The sequence below is a fragment of the Heliconius melpomene genome, chromosome 7, assembly GCF_056956725.1.
Source record: "Heliconius melpomene rosina isolate 202511_hmr_F chromosome 7, ASM5695672v1, whole genome shotgun sequence".
Lineage (NCBI taxonomy): Eukaryota > Metazoa > Arthropoda > Insecta > Lepidoptera > Nymphalidae > Heliconius > Heliconius melpomene.
In genome coordinates, this window is record NC_140395.1 from 9,788,787 (window position 1) to 9,810,643 (window position 21,857).

General features: G+C 31.5%; 1 protein-coding gene across 5 annotated transcripts in view; it reads left to right on the forward strand.

Annotated features, from left to right (window-relative positions):
• The window catches only part of Fife (regulating synaptic membrane exocytosis protein fife), a 99,944-nt gene that overhangs the window by 57,124 nt on the left and 20,963 nt on the right, over positions 1-21,857 (forward strand). For 4 of the 5 annotated variants that reach the window (XM_085188678.1, XM_085188681.1, XM_085188682.1 and 1 more), the window contains one exon: positions 3,900-4,087. In XM_085188678.1, the coding sequence (XP_085044804.1) occupies positions 4,052-4,087 (36 nt within the window). In that variant the 5' untranslated portion in view covers positions 3,900-4,051. Of the gene's footprint in view, positions 1-3,674; positions 3,755-3,899; positions 4,088-21,857 lie in introns of those variants that run through there. The other variant, XM_085188679.1, reaches the window with a different exon arrangement.

Below are 21,857 nucleotides of genomic sequence, written 5' to 3' on the forward strand. Positions count from 1 at the left end.
GTAAAAATTACGAAGACGGGTGACAAAAAGGCCACTTGTAGGGTAGGACTTGTAGGGGTATTAATGTTTTAACTAAATCTTCCAGGTCCAATTACCCGCACTAATCCCGCGCAGAACTGGCAGAGCAGCCAAGCCCGCGAGATAGCCGTTTGTAATCGACTTACCCGTGCTATTTAATATCGCGCTCAATGTCCTGGTAAAATGTTTACGTAATTTGCTTCTAGGCTTTGACCGTGTAACCAGCTAAATTATAGTGAAATGAAAATGAATCGTTTGTATGCAGGTCTGTTTTGAAAATAGATTAGATGAATAAATCAAATCAGATTCACGTTGTATCAGTAGGCAGAGGGAATCTAGTGCTAACACACTCCGTTCCCCACTTACCGCCGAACTCTGGAGGCATTGCGTGTTGAGTGGCGGGACTCTACGCTGCACTTACTCTAGACTTTTTTTCAGTCACACTTTGTGCCCCCGCGCCACGACTGGCGTATTTGTGTTACTTGTTAGTATTCAGTGTGATAAAATTAGACCCCAGGCGGCCTAAGCATATGTGTGTAAAGATTATAATAAATATTATTTTGACATACTTATATCATGCATGAAAAATATGTACATACTTATGTTTGTCGATAAAATGGCAGCTGCAGATATAAGGAAAAGTCAATTAATTTGACACACTCGCAAATAATATTCGTGAAATCAAGGTCACCTATGGAAGTTTACCGCAACTAAGTAAGTATATGTAGTAGTAGATTTGTACAAAGACTTCAATTTGCCAAGTTTACAAAATGGCGCAAGTCCTTTACTTTTTAAAAGACAAAACAAGAGTAAGAATTCAAAAACAGACGCTGTCGCAGAGCTGTTTCAACACTAACTAACACTGCCAATTGCAACGTGGTGATTGTGAAATGCGAACGGAATATTCCCATTGAAATACAGATCCCTTCAGAGGTCTGGCCGTGACAGAGTGCGGTGTTGGGTTTCATTCATTTGTGTGGAGCTACCTCCACAGTCTCCACCGCGTTGGAGACTATCCTACTGTTCTAATATTAAGTACAAAGTATTTAGTAAAATTCTTTAATATTTAAAAAAATAAATATAATATAGATTTTTTTTTCTTTACTTAAAACGTACTAAGCATCTTCAGGGTAACCTCCCGTCTCTGGAATTAGATTAATAGTTGTAACGTTATTTTCCAAATTTTTGGGTGAGCAAGCTAAGCATATTTACTAGACTAACGTTGATGCATTCCATACCTTTTTTTTGTAGTAGGGTCATAAAAATTAATTAAAAAAATTTTTTTTACTCTTCACTCACTCATCTTTCATCACTTTACTCGAGGAAGTGAAGTATTTATTTACGTTTATATTTCCATTTCATCGCTCTGATGTCGAGGCAAAGCGCGGCGTTGAGTTCTGCCACTTAACAAACAATTCCTCCAGAATTCGGCAGAAAGTGGGGAACGGAGTGTCTTAACAGTGTTCCCTCTGCCTACCCTGCTGTGTGCGGGATACAACGTAAAGCTGATTTTTTAATTTTTTTTTTATAAAAAAAGTAAATAACATATTATAAAAAAGCGCTGAAATTATAGAAAAGTAAAAAACCCCACAAAGATTCAAGAATTTCTTGTATGTAGCTGATTATAAGAAAAAATAATATAGTCGTAGTATCCTTCTAATATTATTCTGAGGAGTATAGGTACATATATTATACCTACATTAATATTGACAGGATGGTGAATTTGTGCGATATCTGTAAAAGTTAAAGGAGCATGTAGAATACAAATATATAGTGTTAGCTAGAGATACTCTCGCATTTTGAGTAACTTCTTTTTATTCCATTATATACTCGTAGAACGTAAGACAACGAAAAATTAGAAATATAGTTTCCATTTACTTTTTCAAATGAATAGGTACTTATAGCAAGTTTATTTTAACTCGCACTATTCTGTGCTTCAAAAAGGAAAAGCAGTGTCGTCATGGGAACACTCACTTATCCCTTCGTCTATCAATTTTATATATCTGTCACAGTTGACTTTCTTTAGACACACGTTCCGCATAAGTAACGAGCTCCATCGTTTTCATAAGCTTTCAGTTACAATTTCATTTGGAAAAAATCCTTTTGAAAAGGAAATATGCAAGAACATTTACGTACTATATATAATAATAAATAATAATAAAATATGAATTACAAATATCAATTCAATGCGTAGGTATATATATAGAATTTTTAGTTAATATTTTACTATAATTAAGATTTTGTTTTAAAACATTAAGCAATGTTTAAATATCAAACTATTGTTTTGTGGAATTTGCAATGAAAGCACCTCAAGTCTTAATTGAGGAAATTTCTTAGAATGTGCGGCATGGAGGCCATTATTTCTGGGTCCGTGGCTTTATTAGTGTTGGATTTACCTTATATTTATGAATATTAACAATGCCTTCATTTACCAACATCTATTGTTATTTAGTAAATATATTAAAGAAATAAATTTGTAGTAATATTGTCATAATCTATATGACCATCATAGCCTATTTGTGATTTACATTTTCAATATTTCCGTTTAACCAATTTATGTAGAAAGAGGGCATTGTCTCTACAATTAAAGAAAAATAGAGAATATAGTGATGTAATTTTGGTCCATTCTATCTACCCAAAAAAAAGAGGGAGCAGTATAAAGATAAAAAAAAGAAATGCATATGGACATTGCACTTAAATAAAATTATAGCTATGCAAATTTAAAGTAAATTACAAACATATGTGAAATTGAGGAAATTAATAATTTTAAAATATTAGGTTTTTTCAAAATAAATTGAGGTATAATTACAAATATCAAATATTTACTACACTCGCAAAATACTTTTACGTTACCAACATAATTCTATGATAACATCTAAATACATGGTTAATTTTATAAGCTTATTTTTTTAATCTTCACGTTTTATCCCGCGCATAGCAGGAACCCTAGTGTTAAGATTACCCTCAGCCGAATGGAGGCATTGCGTGCTGAGTGGTCGAACTCATCGCTCCGCTTACTTGGCCCTGAAATATTGAAATTAAATTATTTTCTCTATTTTATACTGTTTTCCATAGCATAGCCGATCTATATATATGTAGGTACTCTCTGCCTTAATTCGAACTATTATTGATTGTGTAGCGGAATTCACCGCTTTTTGAAAGAGCGATGAAATTACAATAATTTAAATATAGTCGTATTATTTCCCGATACTCCTGGGTATTGTACCCATAACCATCACCTTTATAGTCAGACCATATCCCACTCTGCCAAAAGGCCTAAAAATACGAAATTTCCGACTAAAAAATAAAAAAGGAAACTAATACCTAACAAAATCTCCTCCATCTCCTCTTACTTTTCCAATGTTTTATAATTCAATTTCTAACAAACTTTCATTTGAAAATGTTCAATATAATTAAGCAATTACCATGGACAAACATTCATGAGGCTCGCTTGAAAATAAAAAGAATATATTTAAAACTAAATAATAAAGTTACAAATCGAACTCGAATTATTCTTATTTATTTAGATAGTAATTTCTAGAACGATTATATTTATATATTATTAAAATTGAATGAATATTAAAATCATTCAATTCTAAATTATACGGTAACAAAGTGGAGACCTGTTGAATGCGCTAGTTCTGTTCATTCGCGCTCCGCTCCCCAGCCCGAGCGGCCGGGACAAATTGATCAGTCTCGCCCTTACTTCTATATATAGCTAGATCTACCTTAATAGGTACTAATTATATACCTTAATACGTAATTAATTAATACATTTTTTAATAATATAGCAATTTTTCGAAATAGAATATATTTCGTATATTAATTTGACTTTGAAACGTTGAAAATATAATATTTGAACCTAATTTCCTTTGTTTCAGATTTTCGCGATTTGTGAAGTGTGAACTAAAGTGTAAGGAAATGTCGTGTATTAGTGTCAACGTCTTAATTCCCGACTGAGTGAAGTGAAAGAATATTTATATTACCTTTGAGTTGATGATGTGATTTGAAGTGAGAAAAAAGAACCGCCACCATGCTGCCTACAAATGTTATGTCTTTTATGAAAAAAGTGAGTATTTTAGAGATATTAATTAATATTATTAGACTGTTTTAGCTTTAGAATTATTTTAGAATTTACTATATTTGACTTTTTTATTGTATATTATATATATATATGATTTGTATGTATATTATTTAAAGAAGCATTTTCAATGATTAATAGGCGTGTTTAAATAACATTTCGGTTATACGACTGATATTATTTGAATGTAAATTGATTAACAAATAATTTTGAAACCACAGCCACTCAAGCTACGAAGCAAATACATTAGTCTAATTGCAATTTAGTACAAATAATAATTATTATATTGGACAATTTAAATTAATGTAAATATATGCTTACAAAGCTTTTTAAGCTTCAAAAACCTATTTGATATACCGTTCTCTAATACAAGCATTGAGTGAGAATTTTTAGCATTTATTCTTACTTGGAGAAAAAACCTTACTATACAAACATAATGAAGGAAAGTAGTGAATATTTCACATTCTCTCAAAATCCTCTCATTTGAAATACAAAAAAAATGTCAAAAAGAACAAAAATCTTGAAAAGTAGCTGTTGAAAGCTTATTGCAGCGTGTAAAGAATGCTGCATGAATTTTGATGAGTGATGTGTATGTCATAATAATCGTGACCTACTTTTCTGTCGTCGACTTAGGACGGACAAAGCCCTCCGTGCGGTGTTCTTTTGAGATTGAACAAAGCGAAGGCGTTATGTTCATCTTACTTATTTTAATAATTATTATTATGAGTTTGTAAAATTTTATTTACTTTTTTTCACGCTTCACGCTGTATCCCGCATATTATAGGGTAGGCAGAGGGATCATAGTGTTAAGACACTCCGTTCCTCACTTTCGGCCACATTTTCAAAGCATCTTGTGTGAAGATTTCAAATAAAAACTAATTAAACATGCAGTGTATAGAAATAAATTGTAAATATTTTGTCAATAAAGTATATATAACTAATACTAAACGAATAATTTCCATAAGAAGCTTAATTATAATATTTTATAATACAATAATACAGTCAATCGTATAAAACTCGAGATTTAAATATAAACCTGATAAAAAAAACCCAGTAAAACTCTCCAACATTTCTAGAGCACTTTCGATAAGAAAATAATATGAAAAGAGTCTCATTAGAGAGCAGTTTTCTCTTCTACCGAGAAAGATTCGCGCCGGTTTATGCATCGTTGATTTTTCATGACGATAAAGGAAATAAAAGAGTACTGTATGTTTTCAATATCTGAACGTGTATCGGATATAGTGGTAATCTTCTTTGCTGTTAAAACAGATTGCAATTTTTAATTTTTTAAATTATTTTAACGATATTTAAGTTTTGTTAATATATTTTTTTAAAATAGATTTCTGTTTCTGGGTTATGCAGGGTTGATAATATAGAACCTACCGACTTAAAGACCTTGCAGTATGTCATACTTCTACTTTCACTAGAATTCGAGACTGGATTTTAAAACGAAACCCAACGCCGTGTTAATAGTCTATTACGTCATACCTATATTTAAAAAGCTTATCATGTTAAAAGCTACAGAACGAAACGAAACAGATTTCAATTTCAAGTGAAAGTAGGGAACGGAAGTATCTTAATGGGAACGGCATGTCTCAATACTAGGTTCCCTTTGCCTACCCTGCTATGTGCGAGATACAGTGCTGAAGCTAAAATAGACAAAAAAAAAGTTAATATTTAGAATACATTACATATAATGTGAATATTTTTATTTATAATCAGAAGTTTAATCTTAATTTTATAGACTATGTATAATGTTACAGTTTTATCTGATTTACCATTTTCAATAATATTATTACGTCGAAATGAGAGCTTGTAGTTGGATGAAGGCCAAGTATCACTATTATTTGATAATTGGGTATTGTTGAACTATCTCGGCTTCTATTCAAATTTCGCCGCTAGGATTTACTAAATCATAACCTGCTGAATAACTGTTGGGGTTTCATCTCGAATATATTATTCTGCATGTACCTACTCGTAAGCTTAGTTAACTGTAATATAATTATGTACGCTAATACAGCTTTATAATTGAGATCGGAATCTCCAAATCGGCAGAAAATGGGGAACGTGTCTCAATAGGAAAGGAGTGCCTAAACTTTAGGTTCTCGGGTTCCCTCTGTCAACACAGATATTTGCGGGATACAGCATGAAGCTATAATATATTACAGTCGTAGCACATTTGAGATGTCTTATGTGAAATCTTTAGAGCAAAAGAAATTCTTCTTTTTTTGTAATATCTTTTATAATTTTTATAATTAAATTTTTGTATAATCTTCTTTTTCTGTAATCGCTGTAACATGTGCACTTCTGTATATAATACGAAGGATTACGATTACCATCGACTTAGTGGGCTTAATTTACATAAGTACATACATGTAAGTACATGTATTTTGAATCACATTAACGCCTATTGTCTGTTGTCACTTGCCAGTTGTCACGGGCACGAATATAAATATAACACGAATACTTGCTTTCTATTCATATATTTTTAATAATCTAATATATTATAATTATTTTTTAATATTTCAATAATATAATTTTATGGGTTTTTTAGATGTTTTTCAAGTTAATAAATAAAAAATTTATTGTTTTAGTGTCAACACCTCTTGCCTCTTGCCACTTAAACAATGATATCATGTCATAGTTACCATTTTCCCTACAACTTTAAAATTTGACAAGTGAATCTATCTCATATATATGAAAAATACTTTAAAATCATATCAACAAATGCTGTCAGGGTAAACTATTTTAATAAAGATGAAAAAGTTCGTTTCTGTTAAAACACATTTTAATAATCAGAGAAAACTAATGGGTTTCTAGCTGCAAGCCTATCTTTTATTATTTTAGAAGCTACCTGTATATAAAAAACATATGATAATTTTGAGACCAGCTACTTTTGTACCATTTTTTTTATAAAAGCATTTTAGAGTTCCTTTGTTTTTAATTCCGCTAGTAACTGCTAAAATATTATTCATCAAAATACAACAATAAATGAAACAAAAGAAAAGTCTGAATGGCATATAATAAAATTGACTGTACGGCAGCGAAGTGAATGAGTTAATACGTAAGCTGGCTTTTATTCCATTTAATTGCATGTGCATTTATCGTCCACTAGCACCGCTATTTCATGGAAGGAAAATGATGAGGGCTCATTAGGCACTGTGACAGGAAATGTTAAGCTAACTAGAAATATTATTATCGTGACAGTATTCAGAAAAGTTCTTGTAATAATATCAGTTTAAAGTTTAATTCTAACCTATAAATACAATTAAACTAAATAGAATAAAACTCTTTAACCAGATTAACTGAGTAGGTATATGTATATTGTTTTATACATTTTTGGACTAGGTCTATCCATGAGTTTTCAAAACGTCCGGATTTTCCAAGGAGAGATTCCAATAATTTTTATTAATACTAAATATGCACGATAAATTGTTAATAACCACGAAAATAAAAGATATTATTAAATAGGATAAGCCAGTTGTATGTTAAGCTCATACATATACTTAAAGACATATATACATAGTAAGCTTGTTCTGTTTAATAAATTTATTAATGCGCGCTTATAGGCATATACTCGTAGACGGTGAAAATGCGCACTAACACTTCCTGCGATGAATTAACGCTTCGTCGAGTGGAAACGTTGAGATTCCGCTATTCCGAAGATATGTAGTCTTCGGATTAGCTCATACATACTAAATGTAGAAGTATTGTAGAATAATATTATAATATCAATATACAATGTTTGCTTAAACTCCATACGAACAGCACGCAATTCGTAGTACCTAATGAATGACAAAATGGAATCTACTTTTATATGGACGGCCCGGCTTATAATTCAAACATATTATTTGATTTTCAAATATTAGTTATTGGTTCAGCTCTATAATTGAATATTTATATACCAATTTATTGAGCATAAATATTTTGGTATATTGATTTTAATATCTGTTTATTTCTCATTGAAAGCGCTAATAATAATCAATTAATTCATAATTAATTCTTTTAACTGTTACGTTTTTTTTATACAGTAAAAAAATATACATAATATATATTATATGACTCAGACTATAAATTCTTAATTGATTGCTTTCAGTGCACTGAAATTAAAAAATGCTCGATAAGCTGCAAAACGTAGCTTTTTTGATTGATTTGATTGATTAACTTGGAATTTAAACAAATAAAAATATCTTTATATTTAAAATTTGGCCTGTCGTCTTATTTTCCTACACGATTTATTCTGCACATAGCAGGGTAGGCAGTGGGAACCTAGTGTTAGGAACCCTTCCCCACTTTCCGTCGAGTTCTGGAGGCATATTGTGTTTTTATCCATTCCATTCCGATTCCAAGTCATCGGATGTGAGGTTTGACTTGACTAGAGATCACATGTGAAACTCCAACAAGCTACCAACCTCCCTTATGTTAGCCGAGTGACCAACTTGATTTTTGTTTTGTCCAATTTCAAGGTTCCTTTATATATTTTTCTCACCAAACCACTTATTATGATATATGCCAGGGTATAAAAAATAACTAATCCTCCTTCCCATCCTCTTAGTGTACCCGCAATGTGAGACTTCAATTTCACGTCAATAGGCTTAGAATAGCTATTTTAAAACAAAAGCCCTTAAAGTGATGACAGCCGTCTAGGAATTGCAATATAACTAAAAAGATATATAGTTTATATTGACACCAGAATTTAAGGTGTGTACCAAATTTTAGGTCAATCGGTCGATAGGAAGTAGATTGCCCATTTTGCTGTAATGTAACAATTTTACATTAAATAGATATTTTAAAATATAAAAAAATCTGCTTCACGCTATATCCCGCACACAATGGAGTAGGCAGAGGGAACCTAGTGTTAAGTTACTCCGTTCCCTATTCGCCGAATTGCGTGTTGAGTGTCGTAACATACTTAGAGGACAAGAATACTTAGAGGACAAACATGTATGGAATTAATGTCTATTGAATGTAATGCAGGATAGTTGCCAACTAATGTAATAGATTGTACCATTGACTTTGAAAAAAGCAACTGTTGAGTTTCTTGCCGGCTCTTCTCAGCAGAACTGCCTTCCGAACCGGTGGTAGCTTTTTGTTCATATGTTCACTCGACGATTCAAAAGTGCTTATTATAAGTTTATTTGAATAAAGAATATTTTGAATTTGAATTTGAATACATTTAAATAAATGTTTAATTTCCTTAAGGATCGAACCCACAACCAGTCGCCTTTACAGTCACACTTTTTGCCCCTGCGCCACAACTGGCCTCTAATAGATATTGTATAATTATATAAGTTATTAAAGGAGAATCTAATAAGTATTGCATACTCTTTCTCTGCAAGAATTAACGCTTCAATGAGTAACGCCGTCGCTTTATCACTACTGAATAATATTTCTTGTTACGTTTCTCCGCCTATATAATATTATCCTCTTGTCCTTAATAATGAAATGCCAGTCATAACGATGTACGTACATTGACTAATGTCTTTATGTCATAATATATGACAAAATGTTCATTTTTTATCATTAAGTCTCGCTTTTTGCAAGCGATATTATTCTCATAGCGTGAAGAGCTAGCTTTATTCCATGGTATGAACTTAGAAACCGAAAATTTTGGACAGGACCACTCAGGACTACAGGACCCTCGGCGGATGTGTCCAGCTCGTGCTTGACCGATTTTATAAGTCAATTTCACGCGTAGAATTCTGCATTCTGAGGAGGAAGACCCAAAAATATATTTTATCTAATCATAAAAATTATTATTTTTATTCGACTTAACAACAATCGCTTGAAGTCATATCCCAACTGAGCTGCTCCAATAATATCAAGTAAAGTATATTTAATAATATTTATATTTAATATTTGATAGTAGACAATCTTTGTGTACATTCAAAAAATATAATTTCTAGTATTGAAATTATTCAATATTTAATTTAAATTATACCTTCTATTTTATTTTATTTTAATATAACATCTGCGTTATAACCACACACTTAATTTTTAATTGAAAAAGTTCTCAAAGTTCTATCTTTAAATTAAGTTGTTTTTACATTACTGAGAACGATATCGCCGTAGCACACTCGTAGCTACTTACGTAGCATCTATTCGTAGCGTAGTAAAGTAGCGTAGCGAGTGCGCAATGAATAGAGACAATACAAATTAATTCGGTTGACTTACTTCAATTGTTCTCCGATAAATTTTGCGGTGAAATAAATACGTCTGTCGAATATATTTATATGTATTTACTATATCAATAATATACTAATTATAAGAATACTTTAACTAATAGCTAGATAAAGTACTTTTTTTACTTATTTGAGCTGAATTATAAAACAAAATTGATATTAATGTAATAATTATTACACAATAAAACAAAAAATTAAATAAATAAATATATATATATATTTTAAAATTAAAAGTATTTTATAATATTAAAATAACATTATAGTACATTACAAAATAATATTAAAAATATACTATTGAAGATTCAAATATATTATTTTTAGCAATGGAACCCTTAACTCTTGTTTATTCTTCGGAGAATCGTTTATCGTTATAAATATGAAGGCAGAAAACGTTTTCCAATTTCAGTGGTACGTCGAGTTAAGTACCGGAACGTGGAAACTCGAACAAATTATATAAATCTATAGTTAGATTGGCTTTTTTTCTGTTTTACTTGAAATTGGACGGGACGTGGGTGCGCGGCGTTTGTCCACAGAAAGACCGTAGTCGGCGCTGGCGACCCACTTAAAAGGTTCTATTAGAGCAACATGCTGCATAAAAGTACAGTTTATCAAAGCGTGCATATTCAAACAGAATTTTCCACTGGAGAAGTTTCGAGTAAATTAAATTTTCCCTTTCCACGTTATCAGTATAGGTAAAACTAGAAGTAAATGAAATGTCTATACTTTTAACGAAAAACAAAGACCAAACAGTGGTGATTCTTCATTTTTCTTCTAATCATTAAAATTATATTTTTAGTGGCAAAAGTTCATGGTGTAATTTTTCCTTTTTTATGAAAACATATAAAGGTAGTGGTAACCGCTAAGATAGTAAAATTATTTTTTTTTAATTTTTTTCATTAAATCAGCTTTACGCACCCGCATACAGATGGGTAGGCAGAGGGAACCTATTGGTAAGACACTCTGTTCCCCACTCAACGTCTGGTCTTTTTGCCTTGGTGCCAGAGAGGAGAAACAATTATTAATATCTTATTAATAAATAATAATTAATAATTTCCTCGTGTTGAACCGATTGATTGAACCCACTACCGTCGCGTTACAGAAACATCTTTGTGCCCCTGAGCCAAGACGGCCTCATTTATTTTATTTTAACTAGAAAAATGTTTTACTAAAACATAACTTTTCGTTTGACATTATAAGCATTAATAAGAGGTTACGTTATAAACTCTATAGTGTAATGTAAGCAGAAAATATGAAAGGAAAAATTTCGCCGCAAAATGGAATGGAACTTTAAATTCAATTTCCCGTTCTTTCGACAAACAAAGCAAAATTTATAATACAAATAGGTCCCTTGTTTGGCAAATTTCGAGGCTGAACTCTTTTCACTTTCGAATAGAAGGAGTTTCATCTTTTAAAACTGGATAACAATGATACAACATTTACATTTCTAAGACATATTGTTAAGATTCCTCTTACATTGGTTCTTTTCATTAAATAAAATAATCTATATTCTATTTTTTATTATTCTTTTGTTTCATGTCAGTCTCTATTAATTAAATTAATAGAGACTGACATGAAACAAAAGGCGTATAATAAATATAGGCGACGTTCAGTTCCGCCACTCAACACACAATGCATCCAGAATTCGGCCGCGAAAATGGAGAGCGGAGGGCTTTACACTTACTCCCTCTGCCTAGCCCTAGATATAGCCACTAAATGTGGGATAAAGCGTGAAACTGCAAAAATAAATATATTATTACTTGCACGAATGGGTATCGATCCAACAACGTCAGTGTGTACTACGGTGGGATACTAATCCACTGAGCATGTAGAAAAATAAAAGATATATTTAAGTGAATTGAAAAGCATAGCTGCTGTATAAAAATAAAAGGCTTTCGCTTTAAGATTGCTTGGGCAGTTTTTCCGAGTACGTTTAATTGTTAATTTTTTCTATAAGAGTAAATAATTCAAAGTAAAGTTTTTTTAATATAAGAATATAGTATATCACTTATAAACAACTTAATAAATATATATAAGAGGCTATCGCTTAGCTGTTGGATCAAGAACCGGATACACAAGGCAGTGTTACTTGAGACGGCGCGCATTGTGCGGAGGTTCCTCTCTCTGGAGCCCTAGCCACCGATGGCTTGGACCCTTGTCCCCTCGGAAGAGTGGTTTTATTTTATATTTTTAAATGTATTTTTTTATAATAATTTATATTTAAAAATTTAAAATTGATTCACTAATATTTTAATTAATTAATAAAAGTATATTCTGGTCTATATTAATGCTATTTGTTAGCTCATTTTTTTCGTTTATCTCCTAAATTAATTAAAGTGGCAACTTTGCAAAGGGTATTATAATATTTAATAATAGAGAGTCAAACAAAAACAAAAAAAAATAGCCTATGTCCTTTCTAATACCCCTAAGAATATGTGTACAAAGTTTCATAATAATCTGTTGAGTAGTTTTGACGTGAAAGCGTAACAGACAAAGTTATATTCACATTTATAATAATAGTATTATTTTTTAATATATTATTCCCCTTTTACGTAAAAATAAATATATGTATTAAGCCGTCAGTTCCGTTATTGTCCTAAATATTTGATAGTGATCGTTAAAGAGGATTACACGTCGGAGTCGGCACGGGCACATTGATTTACTCGTAGTGCTCCGGTAGCCCGGTAGCCCGGACGAGTGGTTGGAGAGCGGATTACGGTATTTGCACAAAAGCTGAATTTCAGTGAGCTTTTATAAAACCTTATAACACCTTACCTTTTGTTATCTTACTGGGATTGTCTGTCTATATATAAAAGCTTAATTATAATGTATTAAACGATTGAAGTACTAAAACTGTAGTTTACAGTGTGTAAACGAACTGAAGTACTAAAACTGTTTTGTATTTGTTGTCATTCTAGTTTTATTTTATGGAAAAATAAGAAATATGAAAAATGTTTATTATTTAAAATATATTCTTTGAAACATTCATGACATTCGTTGAATTCTTTGATAAATTTTGTTCTCTTTGCCTAATCTCCCATGCTCCAGAAGATAAAACTATTCATAATTGTTATATCATTTAAATATACACTGTTTAAAATAAAAGTTTAGCTCATTATCTATGCTATGCTTTGTGTACCATTTTCATGTTAAATGTAATTAAATTAAAAAACAAAGAATACTTCACCTGTTTTGGTTAAATGTTACGTAATAATTTATAATTTTCCCTCAGAAATAAATTTGCCATTGAGGCCAGTCGTGGCGCAGGCGGGCGAACTGTAAATGCCACAGGTTGCGGGCTCGATTATAACTCGAGGAAAGAAAATGTTTAATATATTTCTACTTTTAGCGCGGCGTTAAGTTCCGCCACTCAACACACAATGCCTCGTGTATTATTTTGTATTTATACACAAAAAGTGGGGAGCGGAGTGTCTTAACAATAGACTCCCTCTGCCTACTCAGAAATAGCGTGAAGCTGAATGAAAAATCATTAAAAAAAAAAAAATCATAAAAACATAATTTGTTTATTTTTTTATTTTGTTTGTTTTTTATACCTATAGTATTGAACATATATAGGTATATATATATTTTAATGTCGCTTTAGGCAAGTTTCTTTCACACGTGCACGAATTATATGAGTGTATTATATGAACAATGATATATGAAATCAAATATTTTGTTTTAAAACAATAAATCATTAATTAATCATTGTATTAACAATAATAATAATAATGATACTAGCAATAACGCCAATAATAATAATAAAAGCCAGCGAAGCGGGCTCCCATCCATTAAATTAATTTTAAGCACCAGTTATGAAAAGATTGCTTGAATTAATAGAAATGTTCAAAAGTAATATTTCACGTTATAACTCTCGAAAGTGAACTTTAGTGTTTTAAATGTGAATGAATACTTTAACCAATCGTAATTTATATCGCTCGTGAAACAGCAATAAAAAAGACAGCAATACATTCGCAATATCGATATAATATCGATACATATGTAATGATATCGATTTTTGTATATTCAGGTCGCTTATTGAAGATTTATGTTTTCACCAATTTTATAACGAGATAAATTTGATTTTAACCTTTTGATTTTATTTTCCCGGCATGAATAAATAAAGCATATTTAAATTGCAAGGTATCGTTCGAGCGTGTTTAAAAGCAGTCGTATAACGCTCTCAGACGCAAAGTAAACCGCTGGCAATACACTTTGTTGCTACGAGTATAGTAATCTAAGCTTTGTGGCTAATCTATTACATTCTGTGCATTATTAAAACTTTATTTCTAGTGGAAACTATTTCTCTAACTATATACTCGTATAGTTTAAATTTCGTACAAGCTGTGCCTGGAAAAAAAACATGGAAAGGTTGTTTTTTCCATTCCTACTGGAAGAAATGAAATAATAATGTTTAAAAGGGGCGAACGGAATTGTGTTAATGGGAGCGGAGTCTCATAAAACTAGGTTCCCAGATTCTCTCTGCCTACCCTGCAACGTGCGGGATACAGCGTGCAAATAACAGATTTTAAAAAAATATAAGAGTATATTTAAGAAAAATATTACTGAAATGTCTGTCATTGAATTAAATTTGTGCTCAAAACATTTAGATTAGATAAATAAAAGCATCCATTGATACTAGTATTTAATAAATAAACAAACCACTGCTTAACAAGTATTTGAAAACATTTGTAGTACATGTGTAAAAGCGACGTAGATACTCTACATTTTTAATTAATAATTCAAATCTACTAGAGGCCGTCGTGACGCAGGGGCAAAAGCGTGTGACTTTAATGCGACGTTTATCGGTTTAATTCCCACTTGGGGGAGTGAATTGTTATTTATTAAAATTTTCAACAAAAGGCTAGCGAGGCGTAGAGCCTCGAAAATTCGGAGAGTGTCTTAACACTAGGTTCCCTTGGCTTTTCCTGCTATCTGCGGCATACAGAGTAAAGCTGAAAAAAATCTACAAATTAATTAAAAAGGTTTAAAGTTTCTAACATGAAAAATTTACGTATTAAAATTTATCTTTTCTGTAAACAGCAGACATTTTGCACGTGGATACTTGACGACACTACAAAGCAATTATTAAATTTGTAATAAGCGTTTGTCGCTTTTGTACAGTACTTTTGTTGTACCGCTTATCCTATCCTATATCTTATAAAACAAAGTCGCTTTTCGTGTCTGTCTGAACTTTCTAACTCTTCTTCTTCTAAACCACCCAACGGATTTTTATGCGGTTTTCACCATTAGGTCGAGTATTTTGCAGGGAAGGTTTATATATAGTTTATTATTTGTACATTCTTATGTAAATTAACATAAATACGATAAATGTGTCTAAAGTCCTACCCATTGAGACACGTTCGCGCATGCGCTGCTTTAATGGTAAGTACTATATGAAAATAATGTACTGGAGTATTGTTCCTCTTAATAAGATCTACAAAAAAGTCCGCGACAGCATATTTTTATCTTTTAAGGATAACGTGTAGTGATCATATTTCTGTCTAAAAATAGTAATTTCAATATATTTTTTAATGGGGGGGGATATTTTTCCATAATGGTATTAATCTTTATCTTTTAAAATACTTTATTAATTTTCTACGTTAAACGAAGATAAAATTTGCTTTTTACACTATTTCGAAATTGCGAATAGTTTTAGAGAAAAACGCATTTAATTGTTGACACATCACGCCGTTGACTCATCAGCTGTGCCGACTCAAGTTTTACTTATCCCTTACTCTCAGCATATAAATAAGTATATTAGTGCCGTTGGCCATTTAATGTATATCAAAACTGTCTTTTACTGTTTTTCATTTTAATAAGTACTTTAGAAGTTGTTATAATATCAAAACATCCTTGCTGCGAAACGCGCCCCGCGACGTTTTGCTTATACAAGCGCGTCATGAGCAGTCATCGCTGGTTCAGTAGTAGAATGCTCGCCTGCCACGCGGGCGGCCCGGGTTCCATTCCCGGCCAATGCATTCTATTTAATTTTCCTCACAGGCAGCCACGTAGTGCTTGCTTTTCATCAGGGACAGAATACCCTCTTCAGCATTAATCACAAGCTCGAAAAAAAAAACTATTGCTTGCTGTGTAAAACAATTGAAAAATCCTTATTGAAACTACGAAAATGCGGGTTGCATTAGAGTTTAATTAATTTTCACATTATCTTAAGTGCTTTGCAAACATACATTATATGAATAATCCAGTAGTAAAAGCGGGCGAAGCCGCAAGGGGGTCGCTAGTATTTTAATAAAACAATAACCCTGCTTTAGCAGTCGGGAAGAAGTAACTAGTATTTACATTATTTCTATAAAATTAAACTATTTAAATATCTCATTTTATAAAAATTCGCATGTATATTTGTTCATAGCGAAAAATATTAAGAAAGTGCCAATTTTTTAAGATTTTTAACCACATTATTCAACCAAATGTTTTGTCAAAGTTTAAGACGTTTTCATTTTCTTTTCTAAAAATCTAAAAAGACTGAAAACCTTAACCTTTGACCTTGAATGACTTTAAGCATAGGTATATGGGGGTCGATGATAGCTTTTGGTATTTTATTAGAAATGATGTAACCCAACTCTACAACTCTCCACCGAATTTCATCTCAGTGCGAACTATTTTAACAACTAATTTTACGGAACTAATATTCAATATACTTACTTAACTAGTTTTATAAAGATATTTTAATTAATTAAGTAATTAAGTATCTGACTATATATAAAAAATATTTTTTAAATATAGTCAGATACACTTATACACTTATAACACACTTACACTTATATACTTTTTTTAATTATTTTTTCTATTTGATAACTTATGGAACCTAACCAAATCACTTTTTTTTAATCGTCTTCTGTAAAAAAAGAGGTTATAAATTCGACTATATTTTTTTCATATTTCTATTATATATTCGCACAACATAAATTTCTTTTCTTACATAAAATTATCTGTTTTCCGTTTTAAAAATGAAAACAAACTTCTCAGCGGTCTCCGTCGTAATTGGTTCTTATTCGTTTCTGTACTTCCTTCGTTATTTACGCTCTATATAGGTAAAAACGGTGAAACGTCGGTTAAAGTAAATAATATAGTGAACCTTCATTTTTAAGGTAGTGCACTTTATACTCGTAAACTATTTTTAATTTAGTTTCCTATTTTTTATTACCTTTTAAGTATTTGCTTTAATTAAATTACTGTGGCGTAGGGGCACAGGCATGTAACTTTAACGTGACAGTTATGGGTTCGATTCCCGCTCGGGGGAATGAGTTGTTAATTATTAATATTTTCATTTCTTCACTCGGGTACTAATCCAAAAGCGCGGCGTGGTAAACCACCACTCAACACACAATAACTCGAAAATCAATGGAGAATGGAGAACGGAGTATCTTAACACTAGGTTGCCTCTGCCTTATTTCTTCACGCGGTACCCCTAGTTAGCGTAAGCTGAATAAAAACTGGTTTCATTAAATGTGAATTTCCATTTTACATCTTCACTTACGCGCGACTATTTAAGTAAACTAAAATTCAAATTCCAATTTACAAAATACACAAAATAATTAACTATTTTGAATTCGAAGTAGAGAGACAGATTACGAGCGCTTGTTACATTAATTAGTTCTCATGTACCTATAACTAAAGCAGTGAATATGAACGGATATAGTACGAACGAGAGATATCTCGTCATTAAACACCCGACGTGATGGATTAAAATCAGAAGATGAATGTAAGATGTTCTAAGGACACGTATCCGTTGAAATTATACTTCCAGCCTAGTCCACGGAAATTAGGGCCTCTACGGATATACTTTCTGTTTTAGTGTAGCTAACTATAAACATTTTTATTTTATACCACAAACGTGTCTGTCTACAAGGATTCTTAGGATACTCGTATGTTATAATACTTATTTGTTTCTTTTTCTATTACAATTTTTGGCAAAGTTAATGGGTTCAAATCCCTTTCGGGGGAATATTGAATATCCTGATGCTAAAAATCGATACGGGCTTTCGCCGATGAACCTTAAATGTTTTAATTGGTAGAAATAATATGTAGTTAATACCATGTTGGATGGGCAACAATGGAAAAATTACAATATTTTTACAGTCCTACCTGTAGCTAACATTTCATATTGTGACTAGCTTTTGCTGACGGCTTTGCCCTTGTGGTAAAATAGAAATAACATATCTAATATTTTTTTTTTTACAAACCAATAGTTCCTAATATAATCGTGTTCAACAATACGAAATCTTGAGCTTTATAATATTTATATAGAATATAGATGTTTTTTTTTGCTTCATTTACTCCTACAGTTCTCTAAAATTTTATTTCAAAATTAGTTTATTGGGTTCCACTAAGTTCTTTGAGTACTTTAGTCAACCTTTACGGTTAACAATATACAATTGAAGAATAATTTCAATGAAATTTTATTTGAAATATTATATAAAATACATATTTTACATAATACGTAACGAATATGTTTAATAGTTAATTACTAAATCTGAGAAAGCGTAGGTATCTCGTCTTATATCCTAATGTCAAAAATAAACATTATAACATATATATAATAAAATATCTAAAGATCGCTCAGATATTCAATCATTTATTTAGGTCCAGGTCCAAATAGCGAGGACAGTATTCTACGACCCCGTACACCATAAACAAAGGGAGACCACGAGCCTGATTGCACAGCGATCGCACACATGTCCACCGGTCACGCCATCTTTTGTTGTCGGAGCGCTGTTAACTCACGAACAATGTTTAAAGGTTTTCATCGGAATATTTACAATGCCGTATTGTCTGTAAAATGTACAGAAACTTTCTCATTGAAGAAGTTGGCAAATTATAACAGCTTAAGCTTAGATATACTAAGTTTTTTATCATTTCACGTTTTAAACGTTTAGCCTAGTCTTAAAACACTCCTCTCCCCACTCTCCGCTGAACTCTGGGGGCATAGCGTGGTGAGGGGCAGAACTCTACACCGTACTTTGCCTCAATACCAAAGCGACAAATTAAAATATTTCATTGCCTCGAATGAGAATTTCATTTTAACAACGTATTCTCACCAGATAAAAACACGTTCGTATTTGTTGGTTGAGATATTGAATCGTATTAAAGTTGTCAATGGAGGATAACGGCGTGAAAGGAGGATTAAAGTGGATTTGAGAAGAAACGCGGCCCGCACCAGATTTAGATTCATCCGTCTGTTGGGAGCGGCCGCCCGAACTGCCTTAATGTGATTTTGGAAGGGTAACTCCACAAGATGAAACACCCCGCGAAACAGTAAATCACTGAAATTAGTTTTCCTTCGTTTTTCCGCTCTTTGTTTGCTATGAACTTGCGGTCTCATTGTTTTCCTGTCGAATACATTGCATAAAAAATTCCGTAAGTATAAAGTTCTGTACCATTTTATGCAAATTGTTATATTTTGTAGAGAATCCTTACAGAGTTTATGCAAAAAGTTTCGAACTTTTTATTTCTTTTATTTAAAGAGTTCCAGAAATTGAGCAAGCTCGAAAGTAATTAGAAGTATGTAAATAAGTATATACATTTGCTTCGTAAAATAAGATACATCTTATTTTACTTCTTGTTTTAAAATTTAAATACAGTATTATATCCGATGTAAGTTATTCGATAAAATTTTCAGCGATAATAGAGAATTTTTCATAAACACTCATTACCTAATAAGATTCTAGTAAAAAATAGCTTCACTCTCAATTTTTTGGGTTTAATAAAGCCAACGAAAATACTATGCACTGGACTACTAAAAGTAAATATAAATATAACCCCGAGCTAACGATTTTTATTAAGAAGTAAGTAAATATGTAGGTACAAATCTACCAACCTATTTCAAAAAATATCATACAATCTATTACGAACTATTCGTTCTAAACAACATTTTTTCACTATTAATTCCTATCCAATTTCACGTAAAACATAATATACTGAAACAGTAAAAATAAAGGAAAAAAAGAGCAATACCGTGTATGCCGGTGACGCGTAATTACATTCCTTTGTTGTCCTCCGCCCACTGCCGTCGAACAGAAGGCATTTGAACTTCACTTATAGCTGTGGGATCCCATTGTAATGATATGTTCGTCCCAAAATATGTCTGTCTATATAACAATTTAATGGAGATTGTACGTGATATATGTATAACATTGATTAGTTTTTAATGGGCTGCTGTCTGTTTGTTTATTGTTAGTGAAATAGATAAACTAGTTAATAAGAAATGTCTGTGGTAGTGTATGTATTATAATATAAAAATTCTTTATTAGGAAATGCTTTGTTCTAGCTATTAAAATACAAGTGATGGTTTTTTTTACAAAGTTTCACCTAATTAGGTGTAATCTTTTTTATTTTATTGTTTGACCTCAATATATTCTTCCGAGTGACATCAATTCGCATCTTATTTAGTAGCCACTGATGGTAGTACTTTTTATAAAAGCAAATTTAGGTTAAATTAATTTGAATCGAATATTTTTTTATAAATTGTAAATTTTTCATTTTATTAATATAATTTATATTAATAATAAATATGTCTAATATTTAAGCTTAAATATCTAAATGTTAGGTTCCAATATGTATAAAAGAATATTTCAGGCTCACTTCTATTTGTATTGGCAGGTACATATTTCAGACTAAATGTTCATATACTGTGTCACTAGCGTGACTAAAAATAACAAAAATCGATGACAGTAAACTTTATGTACCGAAGATTTCAAGCTTTAAACACGTTGCAACCTGTAGGGTGTGTGCGTCAATTTATTGATCGCTCCAAGAGCGGCTGCAAATCATAAACCTGTATGGGCACTATCACTTATGAAGACTACAAGTGTTATTAATAATTAGGAAGTGTAACGTAAATAGAAGGCAACAAGTGGGTCATCCAGGGACAGCCGTGCCCTCACCTTGCTCCGCCGCCCTCGCCTCACTTCGCCCCTGGGTCATGATCACCGATTGCTCATGACCTACTTTATCTAAAATCATTTGGATTTGATTACAACAACAAATTGAAAATGTCGATAGTAAATATAATTTATTGAAATGTTTATTCATTTCAATAAATTATTCATTATTTCAATAAATCATTTATTTTTATTGTGTCATCTATACGTATAAATAAAATTCGAGTATCTGTCTGTGATTTTGACATAACTGTGTTTTATAGGTATTTACATAACGATTATAGACAAAATAATATTTTTAAATTTTTTCTATCGATTTGTGTCTTATTTTGGCTAATCTGCTGAACCGATTTTATGAAAATTTCTCCGAAAAATACATAAAATTCTGAAAAATATTGGCTATTGTTAATCCTGAAATTTACGCGGGATATCTCAGGATTTATCTGTCTTACTATAATAGAATAACTAAGCTATTTTTCGGAAATACACTTAAATAATATTAAGTAAATCAATAATCCTATTGTTCAGGTATGTGAAGCCGGGGTCGCTAGTTTATTAATAAGCACAAAGGGCAATGAGATTTAAGATCATAGTGTGCGATATTGCGCGCTGAGGGATAAATTTATTTTCATTTCTAGTAAAGAAAGAAAGCGCGGTGTTAAGTTCTGTGGTCTG